This window comes from Nuphar pumila, chromosome 9 (genome assembly GCF_984573655.1).
Source record: "Nuphar pumila chromosome 9, dmNupPumi1.hap1.1, whole genome shotgun sequence".
NCBI classification, from domain to species: Eukaryota; Viridiplantae; Streptophyta; class Magnoliopsida; order Nymphaeales; family Nymphaeaceae; genus Nuphar; species Nuphar pumila.
The window spans coordinates 125,060,148-125,077,876 of record NC_143257.1 but is presented as its reverse complement, the minus strand read 5'-3'; the positions used below and the strand labels follow the sequence as shown (position 1 = coordinate 125,077,876).

The 17,729-nt window shown below is 36.4% G+C and overlaps 1 protein-coding gene across 1 annotated transcript; it reads left to right on the top strand.

The window, feature by feature from the left end:
* The first annotated feature begins 2,554 nt into the window (after window positions 1-2,554).
* Window positions 2,555-4,422, top strand: LOC149829292 (UPF0481 protein At3g47200-like). Its single transcript, XM_090017336.1, has 2 exons — window positions 2,555-2,674; window positions 2,764-4,422. Exon 2 carries the CDS (start codon window positions 2,781-2,783, stop codon window positions 4,185-4,187), a length of 1,407 nt encoding a protein of 468 aa, XP_089873462.1. The 5' UTR covers window positions 2,555-2,674; window positions 2,764-2,780; the 3' UTR covers window positions 4,188-4,422.
* The last annotated feature ends 13,307 nt before the right edge of the window (window positions 4,423-17,729 follow it).

The window sequence follows — 17,729 nt, the reverse complement described above, 5'->3', positions numbered from 1 at the left end:
CTGAAGTGTACGTAAGACATGTGTGTAATTCATGCATGAGAATCTTGTTTCTGTTAATATAAAATAATAATTTCCATTGATATTACAAATGCACCTTTCAACTTTAATGAACTTTTATAATATATTTTTATCAAGAGTCCATTCTTAATCATTTTGGATAGGTCTTGGATCCAAAATCTTCACAAAAAGGATTAGCAACTTAAAAAGAAACTACTTTGAACCTGCATACACACTCTGATGACTCAAAATGGATATCTAACAGTTGTCAAAACTAATCCTAATAAAAAATAAAAATACCATTGTGTTGAAACTCTATACATAATATCTTGGATTTGATCGAGTACACTCCAGGTGGCTTTCAGGTTCCTCATGCATGGTGAGGGCTTGGTCTTCGCACTTGATTCCGATGATACATTTTCCTAGAGCGTGTCTTCAACACTCTCTCAACAAGGTCTTGTAAGATGCGCTGCATCAAGCTCCCTGGGCTCAAAAGGCATCAACCTCAAAGCTTGTTCCTTACCCATCAAATCTTCATGATATTTGGAAAGATGATTAACATTAAATATGTCAGAAGTGTTATAAATGATAAGACAAGTCCAGTTTATACACGTTTTCAATAATTCTTTCGAGGACCTCAAGCAGACCAATACGGTGATTTGTGAGTTTGCCTCACATATGAGGAGGAATCCGTTCTTTTGATTAAATTGCTCAAACAAAATCACCGAGTTCAAAGATTACCTGATGATGCTTATTATATATAGATTATTTATATTTTGCAGTGTTTTCAATAAGAGTTTGCTTTAGCTGCTTTCATGAAGTGCATCTATTCATTCTTTAACATACTTATGAACCGGCCAAGCAAAAGGAACTGAGGCTAAATCAACTGCGAAGAATGGGTTAGCACCATACAGAATTTCAAAAGGACTGAACCCTATGGATCTATTCACTGATTTATTGAAAGCAAACTCGGCTTGAAACAAAATACTTGGCCAAGACTTAGGCCGATCACCTACAAGTGCACATAATAAATTTACAAGTGATCGATTTACAACATTAGTTTGACCATCGGTTTATGGGTGGTGCATAGTGTTAAAGTGAAGTGCCCAACCTTTTTCATAGTTGTTTCAAAAAATGTCCTATAAATTTTGAATATCTATCATAGATGATGGTACTAGGAATGCCATGTAATTTATATATCTCTTTGATAAACAAATCAACAATATAAGATGCATCTATGACCTTTCTATAAAGAATAAAATGTGTCATTTTTTAATATCTATCAACTTCTACAAACACATAATCTAATCTATACATAAACTTTGGTAAACTCAAAACAAAATCCTTGCTAATGTCTTGCCATGGCCGCTTAGAGATAGGTAAGCGCAAGTATAGCCCTATATTACTAGCAGTTGCTTTAGCTAGATGACAAATTCTATGTCTATCCACATATCTAGTGATATCCCTATGCATATCTATTAATTTTTTTTTTATTTTGTGATGGATTAGCAATGGATAATATCCATCGCTAATCTGTGATGAATATTTTCCATCGCTAAAATAGCGACGGATATTTTCTGTCGCTAAAATAGCGATGGATATAAATCCGTCACAAAACTAAATTTGTTGCTTATTTAGCAATGGATTCGTGATGAAAAATATCTCTCGCTATTTAGCGATGGATTAGCGACAGATGAGTTTCATCGCTAATTAGCGACCAAAGATATGTGATGGACTCTGTCTGTCATTAATCCATCGCTAAACATGATTAGCAATGAACAGAGTCCATCGCAAATTCACATTTTTCTAGTAGTGTTTCTTTCCTATAAGATTAGAATTGTCAAATCTATTTCAAAACATTTTTTTGATGTTTAACTGTTCTCTCCTTTTGAGGTGTATCATACTTCTTTAAAAAAAAAAATCACAAACTTTTGAGGTTAGAACTTTTGAGGTGTTACATTATATATCGCAGGAGGAACCAGAGAATGCAAATGAGCCAAGCCACAAAATAAAAAAAGTCAGAATTCTGCATCATTAGATGGCTTCCTTGGTAGTTTTTTCACTTAAAATTTAAAGGCAAATCAGTTAAATTTAAAGGGGAAAACTTTAAGAAACCTGCAGAGATCATAAACGGATACCCAAAATCTTTGCAAGTTTAACTATGAAAAACCATAAGAATGAAAGCTTTTAATGCTTACTGATGCCATAAATGTCCACCTCTGGCTGCTCCGATGCCTAGTGTGTCTTTGTTACCTAGATTTACCTTTTTTTTTTTTTTACTGTAAGGAGTGGACATGACTACGCTGTCTGCCTCGTGCTACTTGGTTGAGTGATGACACTTTTCCGAGTCAACCACCACCATTTATATGTGCACCCCCACGTTATATACTAGTTTGTTGGGTTGGATGTTGCTGATCTGGGTGGATGCCCAAATAAATGGAGAGGGGTACTCCCCCGAATACGAACTGAGTGCATGTTCTATTGAGTTATCTAGATCCGATAATCACGCCAGTGGCAGGCGTGATTATCGGATCTCTATAGTTCAATATGTTTGGAGGAGAATACGAAACACCCTCTCCATTTATTTGGGCATCCACTCAGATCAGCAACATCCAACCCAACAAACTAATATATAAATGTGTTTGTGTGGGTGCATGTAGCCATCTTGCAAGTAGAGGTATTTTCTTGCAGCTCATCTTATCTCCATATGCGTGTTGCATGTTCACAACCTTCCACAAGTACCATTAACTGGTTTTTTGTGTGCAGATCGTGTATGATCGACCATGAACCACAAAGATACTGCCGGAGGAGGGATGGAACTAGAGGAGAGGAGCGATTCTTGGGTGGTGGACATCAAAAAAGGATACACAGAATACACTGCTTCAATAGGTGTGGAGAAGGCGGCGAGGAGGACGATCTACAAGTGGCCCTATGACCTTGTCAATTCGTCGGAGCTCGAGGAAAAACGTATTCCTCAGATGGCGTCTTTCGGTCCCTACCACCATGGGGAGGCGCACCTGAAGCCCATGGAGCAGCACAAGGAAAGAGCTCTCTACAGGATCCTCCACCGGACCAAAGTTCCACTCTCTCTCTTTGTCGACTCCCTGAAGGAAGTAGAAGAAAATCTCAAGGATTGCTATGATGAACTCGACCAACTGGAACCCAAGTTGTCGTCCGATGATTTCATAAAGATGATGCTCCTCGACGGGTGCTTCATGCTTGAGATCCTACGCTTTAATCAAGGCTTGTCAGTCGAGACTGACCCATTCTTCAGCTCCCGCAGGATGCACTATGCAAGTACAGTGTTGGGTAGAGACATGCTGATGCTGGAAAACCAAATTCCTCTCCTCGTCCTAAACAGGTTGCTCGATACAGAGAAAGGGAACAAGGTGATTAACGACGATGGTGATATCAAGAAATTGATCACAGATTATTTTAATCCTCCATCACCTCCGCCACCCGGTCTTGGTTTACATGTACTGGACATCTACAGGAAGTGCCTGGTCCAAGATACATTATTGCAGCAAGAACGACCCACTTCTGCAAGAGATGGTTCTGATCAACGTGTTGCTTCTAGATCTTCTCCTTGTCTAAGGAGTCCTCAAGCTGTTGGTAAGAGCAAGAGGGGTCTGTTCCAAAGGATCCGGTCCTGTGCATGTGCCTGCTCGATTCAGAATCCTGGGTACATAAGATCCGCAAAGAGGTTTCATGAAGCAGGAGTTACCTTTAGGACGAGAGGCAGCGGCAGCGTGTTAGATGTAGAGTTTGAAGATGGTGTGCTCACTCTTCCTTACATCACCATAGACGACGACACAGCAGGGGTCTACATGAACCTAATGGCCTTCGAGCGCATGCACCCGCCAACAGGGAAAGAGGTGTCCTCCTTCGTGGCCTTCATGGACGATCTCATAGACACCGCCGAGGACGTGAGCTACCTCAGCTCCAGAGGGATAGTGAAGAACGAACTTGGGAGCGATGATGCTGCTGCCGTGCTGTTCAACAAACTGGGCGACGGTCTCATATATGGGATGGATGATCACACATCTGAAGTGCAGATAAAGTTGAGGGAGTACACTGCTAGGGGTTGGAATGCATGGCGTGAATATCTGATACATACCTATTTCAGAAACCCATGGTCCATGTTGTCACTCTTTGCTGCCATTTTTTTGATGGTTATGACCGTAGCTTAGACCGTGTATACCGTTTTGAGCTATGACAGCAACCGGTCATGATCTAGGGAATCAAGATCAGTCATAAGGCTTTGTTTTATGGACGTGTCATATGAATACACTGAGTAACTAATCAGGGTTTGTGGCCAAGTTATTTGTAGTTGGTACATATGCTAGGATTTGTTGCAATTATGGTCCAATGCTGAACATAGTCATCGAAAGCTAGCTTTGAAAGTGAGAAACTCCTCGCTTTCCTAAAAGGAGGAGAAGCTTTGGCAAAACCCACTTCTAAAATATATAGGAAACTAGATTCTCTTTATCTGGAAGCTCACTTCCTCCTTTTTTCCAAATCAATTCTCTTTCACTTCCTAAAGGAAAATATATATTGTTTTATAACAAGCCTGTGTATTGGTTTTATCTCATTTTATACTTGTGTTCATTTGATTTCTAATTTGCTGCTGCCCCAACTTCATACTGTGTTTCCTTTTCATTTTTCATGTGCATGTATTATAGCTTCACAACCGCTTTTCACTTCCATTACATGTGCATCTTATGTGCGCCAGTAATAAAACAACTTTATTGGTGTAAAATATGCTTGTGCAAGTAAAGAACCGCATTATACTATCGCAACATACATTGAGACAGTGTAATATCTTTATTGGCACGATTATATTATGCCCTAGTGAAGTAAAGATCTTTATTGGCACAAAACATGATCGTGCCAGTAAAGATGAACGTTATACTGGTGCGAAAAAGTATCACGTTAGCATAACGTTCTTTACTAGCACCAAAAAAAAAATCACGTCAGTAAAGAAGTAAGTTAAAAAGATAAAAAAACTGCCCTCCCCCCGTGCCCTTTCCCTATCGCCCTTGCACCCTCTCTCTCACCCCCACCCCCATCTCTCTCTCTCCCTATCTTTTACTTTTTCTCTCTCGCCCCTCTATCTCCCTCATGTTGTGTTTATCGGCAAGGTAAATTTTTTTATTTATTAATTTTAGAGTTTGTGTATTTTAATTGCTTAATCTTTAATTTATTTAATAAATGTATTTTAAATTTTAAGGGTTTTACATTTTAATTACCTATTTTGTGATTTATTTATTAAATTTATGCTAAATATATTTTTTCAGATATAATTTAGATTTTAGGGGTTTTACATTTTAATTGTCTATTTTATGATTTATTTATAGAATACATATATTTTTTAATATATGATTTATATTTTAGGGGTTTTACATTTTAATTACCTATTTTATGATTTACTTATTGAATGCATGCTAAATGTATTTTTTTCATATATGATTAAGATTTTAGGGGTTTTATATTTTAATTGTCTATTTTATGATTTATTTATTAAATGCATGGTAAATATACTTTTTTCATATATGATTTAGATTTTAGGGGTTTTACATTAGAATTTTTTATTTTATGATTTATGCTAAATATATTTTTTATATATAATTTAGATAAACCTAAAAACCAAACAAACCTTCAAGTCCAAAAAAGGATGATCAAAACTTGCATATGGCGTCCCAAGATCTTTCAAAAAAGATTTTAGTGAAATCCGAGTAAGTCAATCTTTCTCAACTTTCGAATTTTTATCAACAGTAACAATGTGCTGCGGTAAGGATTTGTTATGGTGCATGATTTGCATATTATCCCAACTAGTGTAGTCTAACCATGAGATTAAACACATTTGAAATTAATTGGTTTGGATGTCATGCAAGATCTATAACATACAAAGTTTTGAATAGTTATTATGACTTTTTCAAAGAATATTTGAGAAGGAACTTCCATGAAAATGCAGTAAAATTTTATTCAAACAAAAAACAACAAATTATGACCAGGGTCGCCGGCTAGAATAATCTTAGCAAGTGACTATATAGGCGTACGCTTCAAAATTAGAACCAGAATGCTAATTCAACACATACCAATAGACATCATGGTTGATGCGACATGTGGGTGTTTGACATTCTCATCAGCCTATCGATGCCTACGATGAGCCCAAGCTTTCAAGTCGATGGTTAGCAAGACCCTGAACCCAACTGAAATTATCAGGACACATGCAATAGGCTTTAGCTACTCCCCTCATCATGCAGGCAAGCCCCATATTTATAGTGGATGATAAGGGTGGGTTACAGAATGTGAACCCCTTCACATTCTCATAACCCCTACCCTACTAAATCCCACTAATTTCCAACTAACCTCTCATTACTATCAAACTGAGACACACTATAAATTGAACCCAAACCCGATATGTTGGTCAGAAGAAAATCTTATGAACACCTAAATATGAGTTTTATGGAATTCATCTTCTTAGTGGATAATAACCCACATAAGGTGACACATATTCTAACCATGAAAATTAGCACTAGAATCAACTATGCAAACTAGTTACAAGTGAGAAAGGAGAAGCTTGAAAAAGTAGATGTGACCGTGCAAAATTAGGAAAAGACAATCATCATGACAACTTTTACTTTTTTCACCCACCTGGTTTGCGTGAGTGGAAGCAGGCTTGTGGTGTAGGAGTTTATCCTTTCTCCCACGTTCCACTCTCACAAGGTGTCCATTAGAAATTGCAAGTTGTATAGATGATATGAAATTTTAAATTGTTGATTTCTCTCATGTACTTAAAAGATTCTCCACTTGAACCAAGTCCGATATAGCTATCTATAATATTATTGGTAGACACTGTGACTTAATTTCCACTTTTATTAAAAAAAAAAATCTCCACTTGAACCATGAATTATAGCAAACATGCCTTAATAAAGAATCCATATTTATTTACATTTTTCTTGATGTATAATTCATTTTTATATTTACCTTTTTTCTTTGTTTATCCTATGTTCTATCTATGTGAGTGTGCTAATGTCAATGGGAAAAACACCCAAATGGCATGTCCCTATGACATAACATTTCAACAAAGATGAGAGAGATGATAGATGCAGACAAAGAGAAATCATTTGCTTTACAGTGAAAACTTAATAAAACGTAATAAAGGTGAAGGTTTGTGTGAGCAAAAAACCATGTTCTACTACAGTTAGTGGTAATGATCTTCTCTACTGACGTTCCTTCAGTTTTTTCGTTATAACAAAGTTCTAGAGTTACATTATCCTCGCCTTGTTTCATGTGTGGATTGCTTCCTTGCCTTCCTCGCAGCATCACAAAGACAGATCATGCCTAATTGAGAAACTCAACAAGCCAAACTCTATTCCTACTCATTTTACATCGTCCGATTTGCTTAGATCCGATAACTAGGAACTTGAAAGTGATTAAACAAAGGAGGGTGGAGGTGGTGCCCATTATTGGATTCACTTAAATTTTTTTCTAGTGAAAATCAATGAAAAATATGGAATATTTTATTTTAAAAAATATATATAAAACATGACAGACTTCTTACCGATGTGTTTTGGTTAGCTAACTCTTTTTTATGTTCTTATTTGTTTCTATTTTACTTTTTGGTATTTCTGTTTTCTAATGTGTTGCTTCTTTCTATGTTGATTTGCTTTTTTAATATTAATACAGTTCTCTTCCCATTTTAGAAAAAAAAAGATACGCTATCTAAAATCGGTCAGAAGACCTTTTCTCTACCAAACAAAACAACAACAACAACTACACCTTCATCCCAAAATAATTGGGGTCGGCGATATGAACCAAAAAAGAAAATCATTATGGGTGTTCCACATGAATCCTTCTCCTCCAATCATTTCTATCCAAAGCCATGTCCTCGGTGAGGTTCAAAGCATTCATATCCTTTCCTATCACCTTCATCCATGTCTTCTTAGGCCAACCTTGACCTCTTTTAACTAATATATTTTCCCATTTCTCCATCCTTCTAACTGGAGCATCATTAGGCCTTCGTCGAATATGTCCAAACCACCATAAATGATTCTCTTTCATCTTATTTTCAATGGGTGTGACGCCTACCTTCTTACGTATCTCCCCGTCCCGAATCTTATCTTTTATTGTATTTCCACACATCCATCTCAGTATACGCATCTCAGCTACACTCATTTTTTGAATATGATGTCTCTTGGCAACCCAACATTTTGTACCATATAGTAAAGCAGGCCTAATAGTCATCCTATAAAACTTTTCCTTCAACCGCAATGGCATTCTACGATCGCACAACACTCCAGTTGCACTTTTCCATTTCATCCACTTAACCTTTATCCTATGATTTACATCTCCATCAATTTCTCCATACTTTTGAATGATAGATCCTAAATATTTGAAACAATCATCCACTAGTATTTCTTGCTCACCAAGCTTCACTACATTCCCATCACTACTTCTTTGCTTACTAAACCGACATTCCATGTATTTTGTCTTACTCTTACTCAACTTAAAACCTCTTGCTTTCAATGTCTGTCTCTATAATTCTAACTTAGCATTAACCCCAGCTCTAGACTCATCAATCAAAACAATATCATCAGCAAACAACATACACCATGACACATTTTCTTGAATTGTCTCGTAAGCTCATCCATCACTATAGCAAATAGGAAAGGGCTTAAAGCAGATCCTTGATGTAACCCAACCGTTATAGGAAAATTGGTTGTCACCCCTCCACAAGTGCGGACATTGGTTACTACTCCTTCATACATATCTTTAATTATTCTAATGTACTTGAGAGAAACACCTTTCTTCATCATTGTCCACCAGAGAACGTCCCTAGGTACTCTATCGTATGCCTTCTCCAAATCAATAAAAACCATGTGCAAATCTTTGTTTCTCTCTTTATATCTTTCAATAAGTTGTCTAAGAAGATGTATAGATTCCATAGTTGATCTTCCAGGCATAAAACCAAATTGATTCTCCGATATCATGACAACCTTCCTCAACCTAGACTCAATCACCCTCTCCCAAAGTTTCATAGTATGACTCATTAGTTTTATACCACGATAGTTTGTGCAATCTTGTATATCACCCTTATTCTTATATAGAGGCACCAAAGTACTCTTCTTCCACTCATTAGGCATCTTATTTGTTTGTCAAATCTTGTTAAAAAGATTTGTCAACCATTCTAAACCTTTCTCTCCCAAGCATTTCCAAGCCCGGATAGGTATACCATTTGGGCTAACTACCCTTCTTGATTTCATTTTCTTCAAAGCCTCTGCAATTTCTTTCTTTTGAATATTGCGCATGAAGTCACGATTCATCGCATGAAAAAGAATAGAGAAGTCTCCAAGATCCTGAGCATGACTTTCATTAAATAGGTTATCAAAATAATTTTTTCATCTCTCCTTAATCTCCTCATCTTTGACTAAAACCCTTTGTGTTTCATATTTGATACATTTAACCATACCCAGATCACTCGATTTCCTATCTCTTATCTTTGAAAGCCTATAAATATCCTTCTCGCCTTCTTTGGTATCGAACTTGTCATAAACCTTCTTATATACCTTATCCCTCACGTTCCGAACTACTTTTTTAGCTTCCTTCTTTGTTATCATATACTTCTCCAAATTCTTATTATCACGACTCTTACTTAGATTTCTATAACACTCTCTTTTAACCTTAATAGCTAATTTGACATCCTCGTTCCACCACGATGTATCCTTACCTAACGGTGCACCGCCTTTAGACTCACCCAATACCTCCTTAGCCACCTTTCTCATGCAACCCGCTATATTATTCTACATTGATTCTGAATCCTCCTCGAGACACCAATCAGCTTCCTTAACTACCTGCTCTACAAACATTCCTTGTTTAGCTCCTTTTAGTGCCCACCACTTAATTCTAGGATATATCCTATGTCTATCCCTTTTGCAGCATTGTCTAATTCTAAGATCTAAAATTAAGACTCTATGTTGTGTAGCTACACTTTCTCCCGGTATAACCTTACAATCGATGCAACAACCCTTACCTCTCTTTCTAAGTAAGAAAAAATCTATCTGACTCATATTAACCCCACTTTTAAATGTTAATAGGTGAGACTCCCTCTTCCTAAACCAAGTGTTTGCTAAGATCATATCATAGGACAAACCAAAATCTAAAATCATTTCTCCACTTTCGTTTTTTTCTCCTATACCATAGCCTCCATGGATACTCTCAAATCCATCCCTACTAATGCATACATGCCCATTAAGGTCACCGCCGATGAAAAGCCTTTCTCCATAAGATATCCCTTGTACTACTCCATCTAAATCTTTCCAAAATTGACGCTTAATGGAATCATCTAAACCTACTTGAGGTGCATAAACACTAATAATATTAATAATATTCATACCTAATACTAATTTAATAAGTAAAATCCTATCACCCTTCTTATGGACCTCAACTACATTATCTATAAACTCACGACTCATAACAATCCCTACTCCATTCCTATTCCTATTTATTCATGTATACCAAATCTTATATCCCCAAGGTTCTATCACTTTTGCTTTCTCACCTACCCATTTGGTCTCTTGTAGACATAAAATATCAATCTTTCTCCTACACATAATATCTACTAACTCTACCAACTTACCAGTTAAAGACCCTATGTTCCAAGAGGCTAACCTAATTTTATGGTCTTAGACTAACTTATTTACCCCCACCCGTCCAACAAAGTGAGGGAACCCTTTCCTATTTGACATCACACCCAGGCGCCGGTGTGACGCGTCGCTTTCGGGCGACGACCTAGCAACCCTTGCCCATTTATCACTGCCTTTGAGCCTATAGAGTACAGCGCATCACTTAGTAGGGAACGCCCCAACGAAACTCTACCAAAAAATTTATTAAAATATATTTGATATATATTTTACAAATACTTTAACATAAGATAAATTATTAAAAGGTTCTCTAATGGTGGAGGTTGAAAAGTTGTCTATGCCACGAGCCGAGCTTGAACAACTTATGTCTGGGCTCGTCTCGGCTCGAGCTGAACACATTTATAAAAAAAAAATAAGTTGTGTCAAAAGCTTTTTTTTTTAATTGTATATGGTGATATTTGAACCCAAGCTACTTTTCAAAGAGACAACAGATACACCCTCTAAACTAACAACTCTTTCTATGTTCAAGTATAGAAAACCAATATACATATATAAACTCTAATTTCTTTATATCACTTTGTGAACCGAGCCTAATCGGGTTTATCGAGCCTAAACGATCTGAATTACCTGTTCAAGCTCAGATTGTTTATGTATACCGATCGAGCCTATACTTTTGTTCAAGCTTGGCTCATTTATTTTTTGAACAAAATCAAGCCGAGCTTAAATGGGTCAAGCCTGATCTAACTCAGTTCGTTATGCATCCCAAATGTCATCTCTGGAACATTTTTACGCAAGGCAGGGTGGTCATGGAGCCCTACCTAGGGTTTTCCTAGCTTAGACGAGGGTTTCTCATCATACAAAAAATTTGTAGTGCATGCTATCTCTGGGACATTTCACAGTCACCCTCAGATTGAAGTTGGCATATGGAGACAACCTTATGTGCTTGATTGTTGTTTATGGTCCTTCTACCTTGACACAAAAGCGAGAATTTTGGGATGAACTTTCCTCTCTTTGCAACTCCATCAACCTTTCAGTCATGCACCTGTGCTATTTGACATGCCATGATTTCTCTTAAGTCTCCCTGAACTGAAAAAAGGTTGAGAAACAATATCTTACGCACATGACGCACCGTGAGGAGTATTTATGTGTTGTCATTATCGATAGTGGGGTGTGCGAGAATATGGTTTCTTCTATAATTGTAGACTTGCTTAAATTAAAGATTGAAAAACATCTCCACCCTTACCTTGGTTCAAGAAAGAAAATGAAGTCCCAATTACTACACATTGCTTAGTTAAGCTTAACATGAGACCTCATTATCAAGATGAGGTGTGGGGTGATTCACCCAAAGACTTTGCATTTTGATGATAAGAACACCTATTCATTCTGGTTCAATGATCGATACATCAAACTCCTCTCTCTTAGAGAGTCTCTAATTTAGTATTCTTGAGTTGGTCAAAGAATATGGGTTGAATGGTCTTGCTTAAAAGGAGTTTGTAAATTCTTGTCATGAGGATGGTTATTGCTTAGTCATTGTGGGCAGAGTCGTACATGTGTTTTATGGGGCCTGAGGCAGAGGGAAAAAATAGGCCCCCTATTAATAGTAGGAGTTTGGGGCAGCGCCTCTGATTTTTTTTTTAAAGAATCAAAATAACAATAAAATTTGCATTCACATTAAACAAATATAATATGGACCCCGAACCTTTTCTAAACAAATGGGGAGCTCGGGCCTTAAAAATGGGCCCCTAAATTTTTTTTGGGCCCAAGGGCCGTGAGGCCCAAGTCTCATTGGCCTCTTGACAGGTTGGGCTCTGATTGTGGGTTTACATTGTGGTTTCCGATGGAACTTATTGAATATTAGAATATCATGTCATATGAATTGTCTGATGAGTTACCAACTTTGATGTCAATTCCAGCATGAAATTGATATGATCTCAAAGGTCTAATCTTCCCAACTTGCTTTCATATCAGACGAATCTAACAGAGAGTATTGAGTTCTATTGACGCCTTTAGCAAGTCCAATGCACCTAGTACATTCATGAATATTATGATTAAAGTGCTTCAACCATTTTTAGGCAAGTTTGTAGTCGTTGTTGATGACAACTTCGTGTACATACCTAGTGAATTTGTTCGTGTTTTTCATCTTAGGCAGATCTTAGAGGTTTTGCCTAGGAAAAGATGTATGTGAATGCCAAGAAGTATTCCTTAATTCTTGACATCCAATATTGTATTCTAAGGTTTTTGTCGTGTCGTCTCAGGGTGTTCGAGTAGACAGTTCGAAAGTCAAAATGATAGTTGACTAGTCGACCCTACAAAATCTGGGCAAGCTGCATAGTTTTCATAGGTTAGCCAGTTTTTGTCATAGGTTTATATAGAATTTCAACCCCAATCATGAAATGCTAAGTTTGGGTGAACCAAAGTGACTGAAAAGGCGACAAGATGAGTCTGCCTCTGTGTTAGCACTTTCTAATTTCTCTTTAGTATTTGAGTTTGGGTATGATACCTTAAATGTAGGTACTGGTGGTGTTCTAAGTCATAATCAACATTTTGTAGACTTCTTTAGAGAAAAACTATCAGATATCAAATGTGAGTTTGTGCTGTACACTGATCATGAGACACTCAAGCATCTCAACAGTAAAAAAAACGTAAAGTAACTAATAAGGTAGCAGATGCATTTAGTAGAAAGAAGTCTTTTTAGGTGTGTTGGGAGTTGTATCCTTCGAGCTCTGATTTTAAGGCCATTTGGGATAAGTGTATTTCAAATGTGTGCCCATCAATTTGTTTTTTCAAATCCATGATGGGTATTTGTTTAGAGAGAATTGTGTGTGCGTCTCTGCTTTTTTTCAAATCCTCGTGTTGGCAAACCTATGCCAACGGTTTAAGATATTAAAGACTATATGTAACAAGTTCATTCTCATGTCAAGAAATCCCTTCCAAACAATTATGCCATCCATAAGTCTTGAGTTGACAAGAGTTGTAATATTGAGCTTAGTGTTTTCTCAGTGTTTCCTGTTGGCACTTATGGCAAGTTCACTAAAATTTTGCCATTTTCGAGTGTTAAAAGTGTTAAGAGAATAATGCTTATGTCATTAATTAAGCTGTCAAAAGATAGACAAGTGAATCTTCAATGTTGCTGATCTATATCCACAGCAGTTTAGTTTTAATGGAACCTATTCTTGATTTGTTTCTCTACCTATTTCTTTGTTACTTTTTTAAATTATTTTTCATTACAATTTTTTATTGAATTTTAAGTGTTAGTTTTGATTCCTTTGATTGCAAGTAGATTGATTCTTGGTAGAGGTCACATGAACATGTGGGTTTACATTAGAATTGCGATTAAAATGAACGAAGAATCACGACTTACACTTGTATACAAGTGTATTAACAAAAAATGTCATGCATTAAATGTATATATAGAAAGAGAGAAGGAAGCTATTAGTCGTTGCTATCTTAAAAAAATAATAAAACCACTGGCATTAAATGCAAAGAGAGCATGGCATAAATAAAGGAAAAAAAGGTTAATATAACAATGAATCATAAATGAAGAAAAATGTAAATAAATATGAATGCTTAAATATATATATAATAAAATTTGGTAATATGTTGAAAAACAAATTTAAATATTATTTTTTAAATAATCAAAATATATCAAAAATTTTGTAATCAATTTTGCCTTCTTGTTCAAGTGAATTTTGCATAAAGGTTTTAACTAAAGGTAGATACTAAGTTCGTTCTAAAAAAAAATTTGATGTAAAATATAATTATTTGATTAATTATAATTTAATATATACTATTTTAATCAAAATGAAAATAGAGGGTTGGCCGATTACTTATTATTAATCATGAATTTAGCTCAATGCGGTTGTCGGACGAGAAGCAGGAGGTCGTCGGGCGGGCGATGGGAGCTCAATGGGTGACAGGCGGGCGAAAAGAGCTCGATGGGTGATGGGCGGGTGACAGTAGAAAAAGAAAGGAAAAAGGGGCTCACATTAGGAATTTATGAAAAAATTAGTGACGGATTAGAGACCACTCAATTTTGTTGCAACTGTGCGACGGAGTAGCGACAAAAAATTTTTGTTGCTGAGCTGTCACACATTTGCGATGGAGTTTGAGGCAGAATTAGGTCATCACTAATCCGTCACTAACTCACGACGGATTCACGACGAAATGTTTTTCGTGGCTAATTCCATAAATAATTCAAATGTTAGCGACATATATTTTTCTCTCGTTAATTCGTCGTAAATGGGCAATGAAAAAAATCTGTCGCAAATATTCATCGCTAATTAGAGTTTTTCTTGTAGTGTGAATATAAATATTATGTTGATAAGATGTATATTTCTTACTCAAATGGGTGGCTCATGTATGAACAACTGGATTGATATGTGTTAATGCACCAAATGGGTGGCCAGTGACCATATACCAGTTAATTGAAATTATATGTGCTTGTGCCTAATGAAATGAAGGCGACTAAATTTGTAAATGTGAAATTATGATTTAAGCACATATGTCAAAAGAATTGAATAATAAGTGTTATGAAAGTTCATATACTTGGGCCTATAATGAGAGAGTAGTTATTACAATCAGCTTTATAAGATATTGTAAAGCATGGAAAGTTGCTTTCCTAGTTATGGAGAGGAGATAACTACCACTTATACCGCAAGGTGGTAGTGAAATTTATCAAAAATAATGAAATATCAGGTTCAAAGGTGTTGGGGGTTTCTCCCTTGATAGTCTTGCCCCTTACCTGAGATAAAAAAGGATGTACAAGGCTACAATAATATGATACCAATTAATTGAATATACCCTTGGGTCGTGCCTTTAATCCAGGATGTGGTTGTGTCATACCCACATAGTAGTATAAAATAGAAACAAAAATGTATTCTGCATATAGTAAAGCTTGACATGCATCATTTAAGAAAAAAATATATAAATGTAAAGAATTGTAAGTTACCTATGCCAGATTTAATTTTCATCTGCATTGGTAAGTCATGCGTAGATTAAATGTTCATTTATAAATAAGATTGATTGTTGAAATGCTTTGATTATTTTTATTTCATATAAAATACATGTTATTTTATGTTTGCCTATGTCTATGCATATAGGCTCATTAGGGAGCTGTTCTGACTTATTACTAAAAGCCATTTTAAGTATAGAGTAGTTGAGCAAGAGCGTTTGCAAGAAACTGAGGCAACATCAAAGAGCCAATCATTTTTCTTTCTCGAGAACAAAGTTTTTGAACAAACTTTACTAATTATTTTTAGTAAAACATTACTGTCATTTTAGATTTTGTAAATTCCTGTCTTTGGAAAAAATGTTAATTTCTTTAAATTCAGTTTTATTGTGATTGATCCTTCTGTGACTCTCTTGAGGTTTCGACTACTAGCTTAGAAAGTTTCTACTAACGATTCGAAAAAGAAAAGTCTCTAGAGGTTGCAAGATATAAGGTGGACGTAGGTCATACCGTGTGACTCATCTTAGTGTTCTTCTTGCCTTCATTTTTGGCGGATACTAGTTTACGTTCTACAAAACAAATAGATATAAAATTTAAAATAAATTTATTTAACATTCTTGTGAAACTTATGATGACATTCATGTTGAGAAAGCCAAACACCAACAAATCCATGACTGTAATTGCTGCTAGGGTAATTAGCCTCAAGGTTAGAAGACCTGGATCAAACCCTGCTGGCACACGGGTGTGTCCGTACCTTTCAGAGGTGGACCATGTAAGGCAAGGGTTCCTCGTCATAAAATAAATAAATAAATAGACCCATGTAAAAAACCGATGCTTGTTTATCAAAGAAAAAAAGTATTATCTAAACTTTAGCCTCTCCATTCAGGAAAAATCGATGTAAAAAAAATAAAACAAGAAGAAAACTTAATATCAAACAAAAATAACCAAACATACTGGAGGATCAATACATCCATATAAATAGGGATATGAAATCACAGCTTCAACCTTTGAGGGACACTCCATGGATATTGAACTCGTGATCATGGCTTTTCACGTTGAGGATACTAGACAACCCTTGGCCGGAGGTGCAAAGCCCTCATGGTCATGTAGCCAGGAATTTTAGCATGATGCAGTCCACATCGAATCTGTTTGCGCCCCTACATCTGATCCATGCATAAATTCTTATGGTTATTATATTAGGGATCACGTTGTTGAAAATGTATAAGGGTCTTCAAGATATCAATCCATATCCATCGTCATGTGAGAGATGCAGTATCATTTTGAGGACTATGACCATTTCTGAAGATGTCATATGACATTCATTCAGGGTATATTTGAGAAAATGGTCAACCCAGTAGTCCCAAGGTATTTGCTGGTGCAGACCAACCACTCATCTGCCTATAACCTGTGTGCCACAGACGAGTTCATCAACAACTTAGCCCCAAGTTTGCTTTGTAAATCAGTTGTGGATGCCATTAACTTGCCAATAAACATGCTGATAACCAATAACATGCTTGAAAACAGTAAATCAATTGACAATTAGTAAAAAGATTTGACAAATTGCACAAATCAATGCAAGCGGGCCAACTGAATCTGCATTTATTATTGATAGCAACTAATGAGCAATATCAACATTCAGGTCAAGTGTTTTTATTTTCACTAAAAGCAAGATCAAAATTCACCAACACAGGTACTGCATGGCGACTCCCTAGAGGCAATTGGTAAGCCCATGGAGTTTTACGCTCTCAGGACAGTGACCATAAGTACGGCAAGCACAGCCAGCATGGCTAGGTTAGGTTTCTGTTCCTGGGGGAAGTTTCTTGGTGTAAATATAAAAAAAGAAATCACCAACACAATGACTGTTATGCTTCCTGCTAAGGGAGTTGGGCAACCAACTGTCCACACAAATAAAAGATTCCTATTTTGTTGTAACAGGTTGGGGTCTAGCTAACCCCAGTTTGCCAATCAAAAAACTCAAAAGGAATACCGCTTATGCTATTATAAAATTGCAGGAAACCAATGGTGACAATGCTTTTGAAAACCAATGCGGAGAATATTGCTAACAAAAGTACAGTCATCAAAACCATGGTAAAAGAGAACAATGACAGCAATGTTGCTTAGTGACAGACACAACCACA

Coding starts and splice junctions, on each gene's coding strand:
- LOC149829292 (XM_090017336.1), top strand. CDS start 2,781: ATGAACCACAAAGATACTGCCGGAGGAGGGATGGAACTAGAGGAGAGG.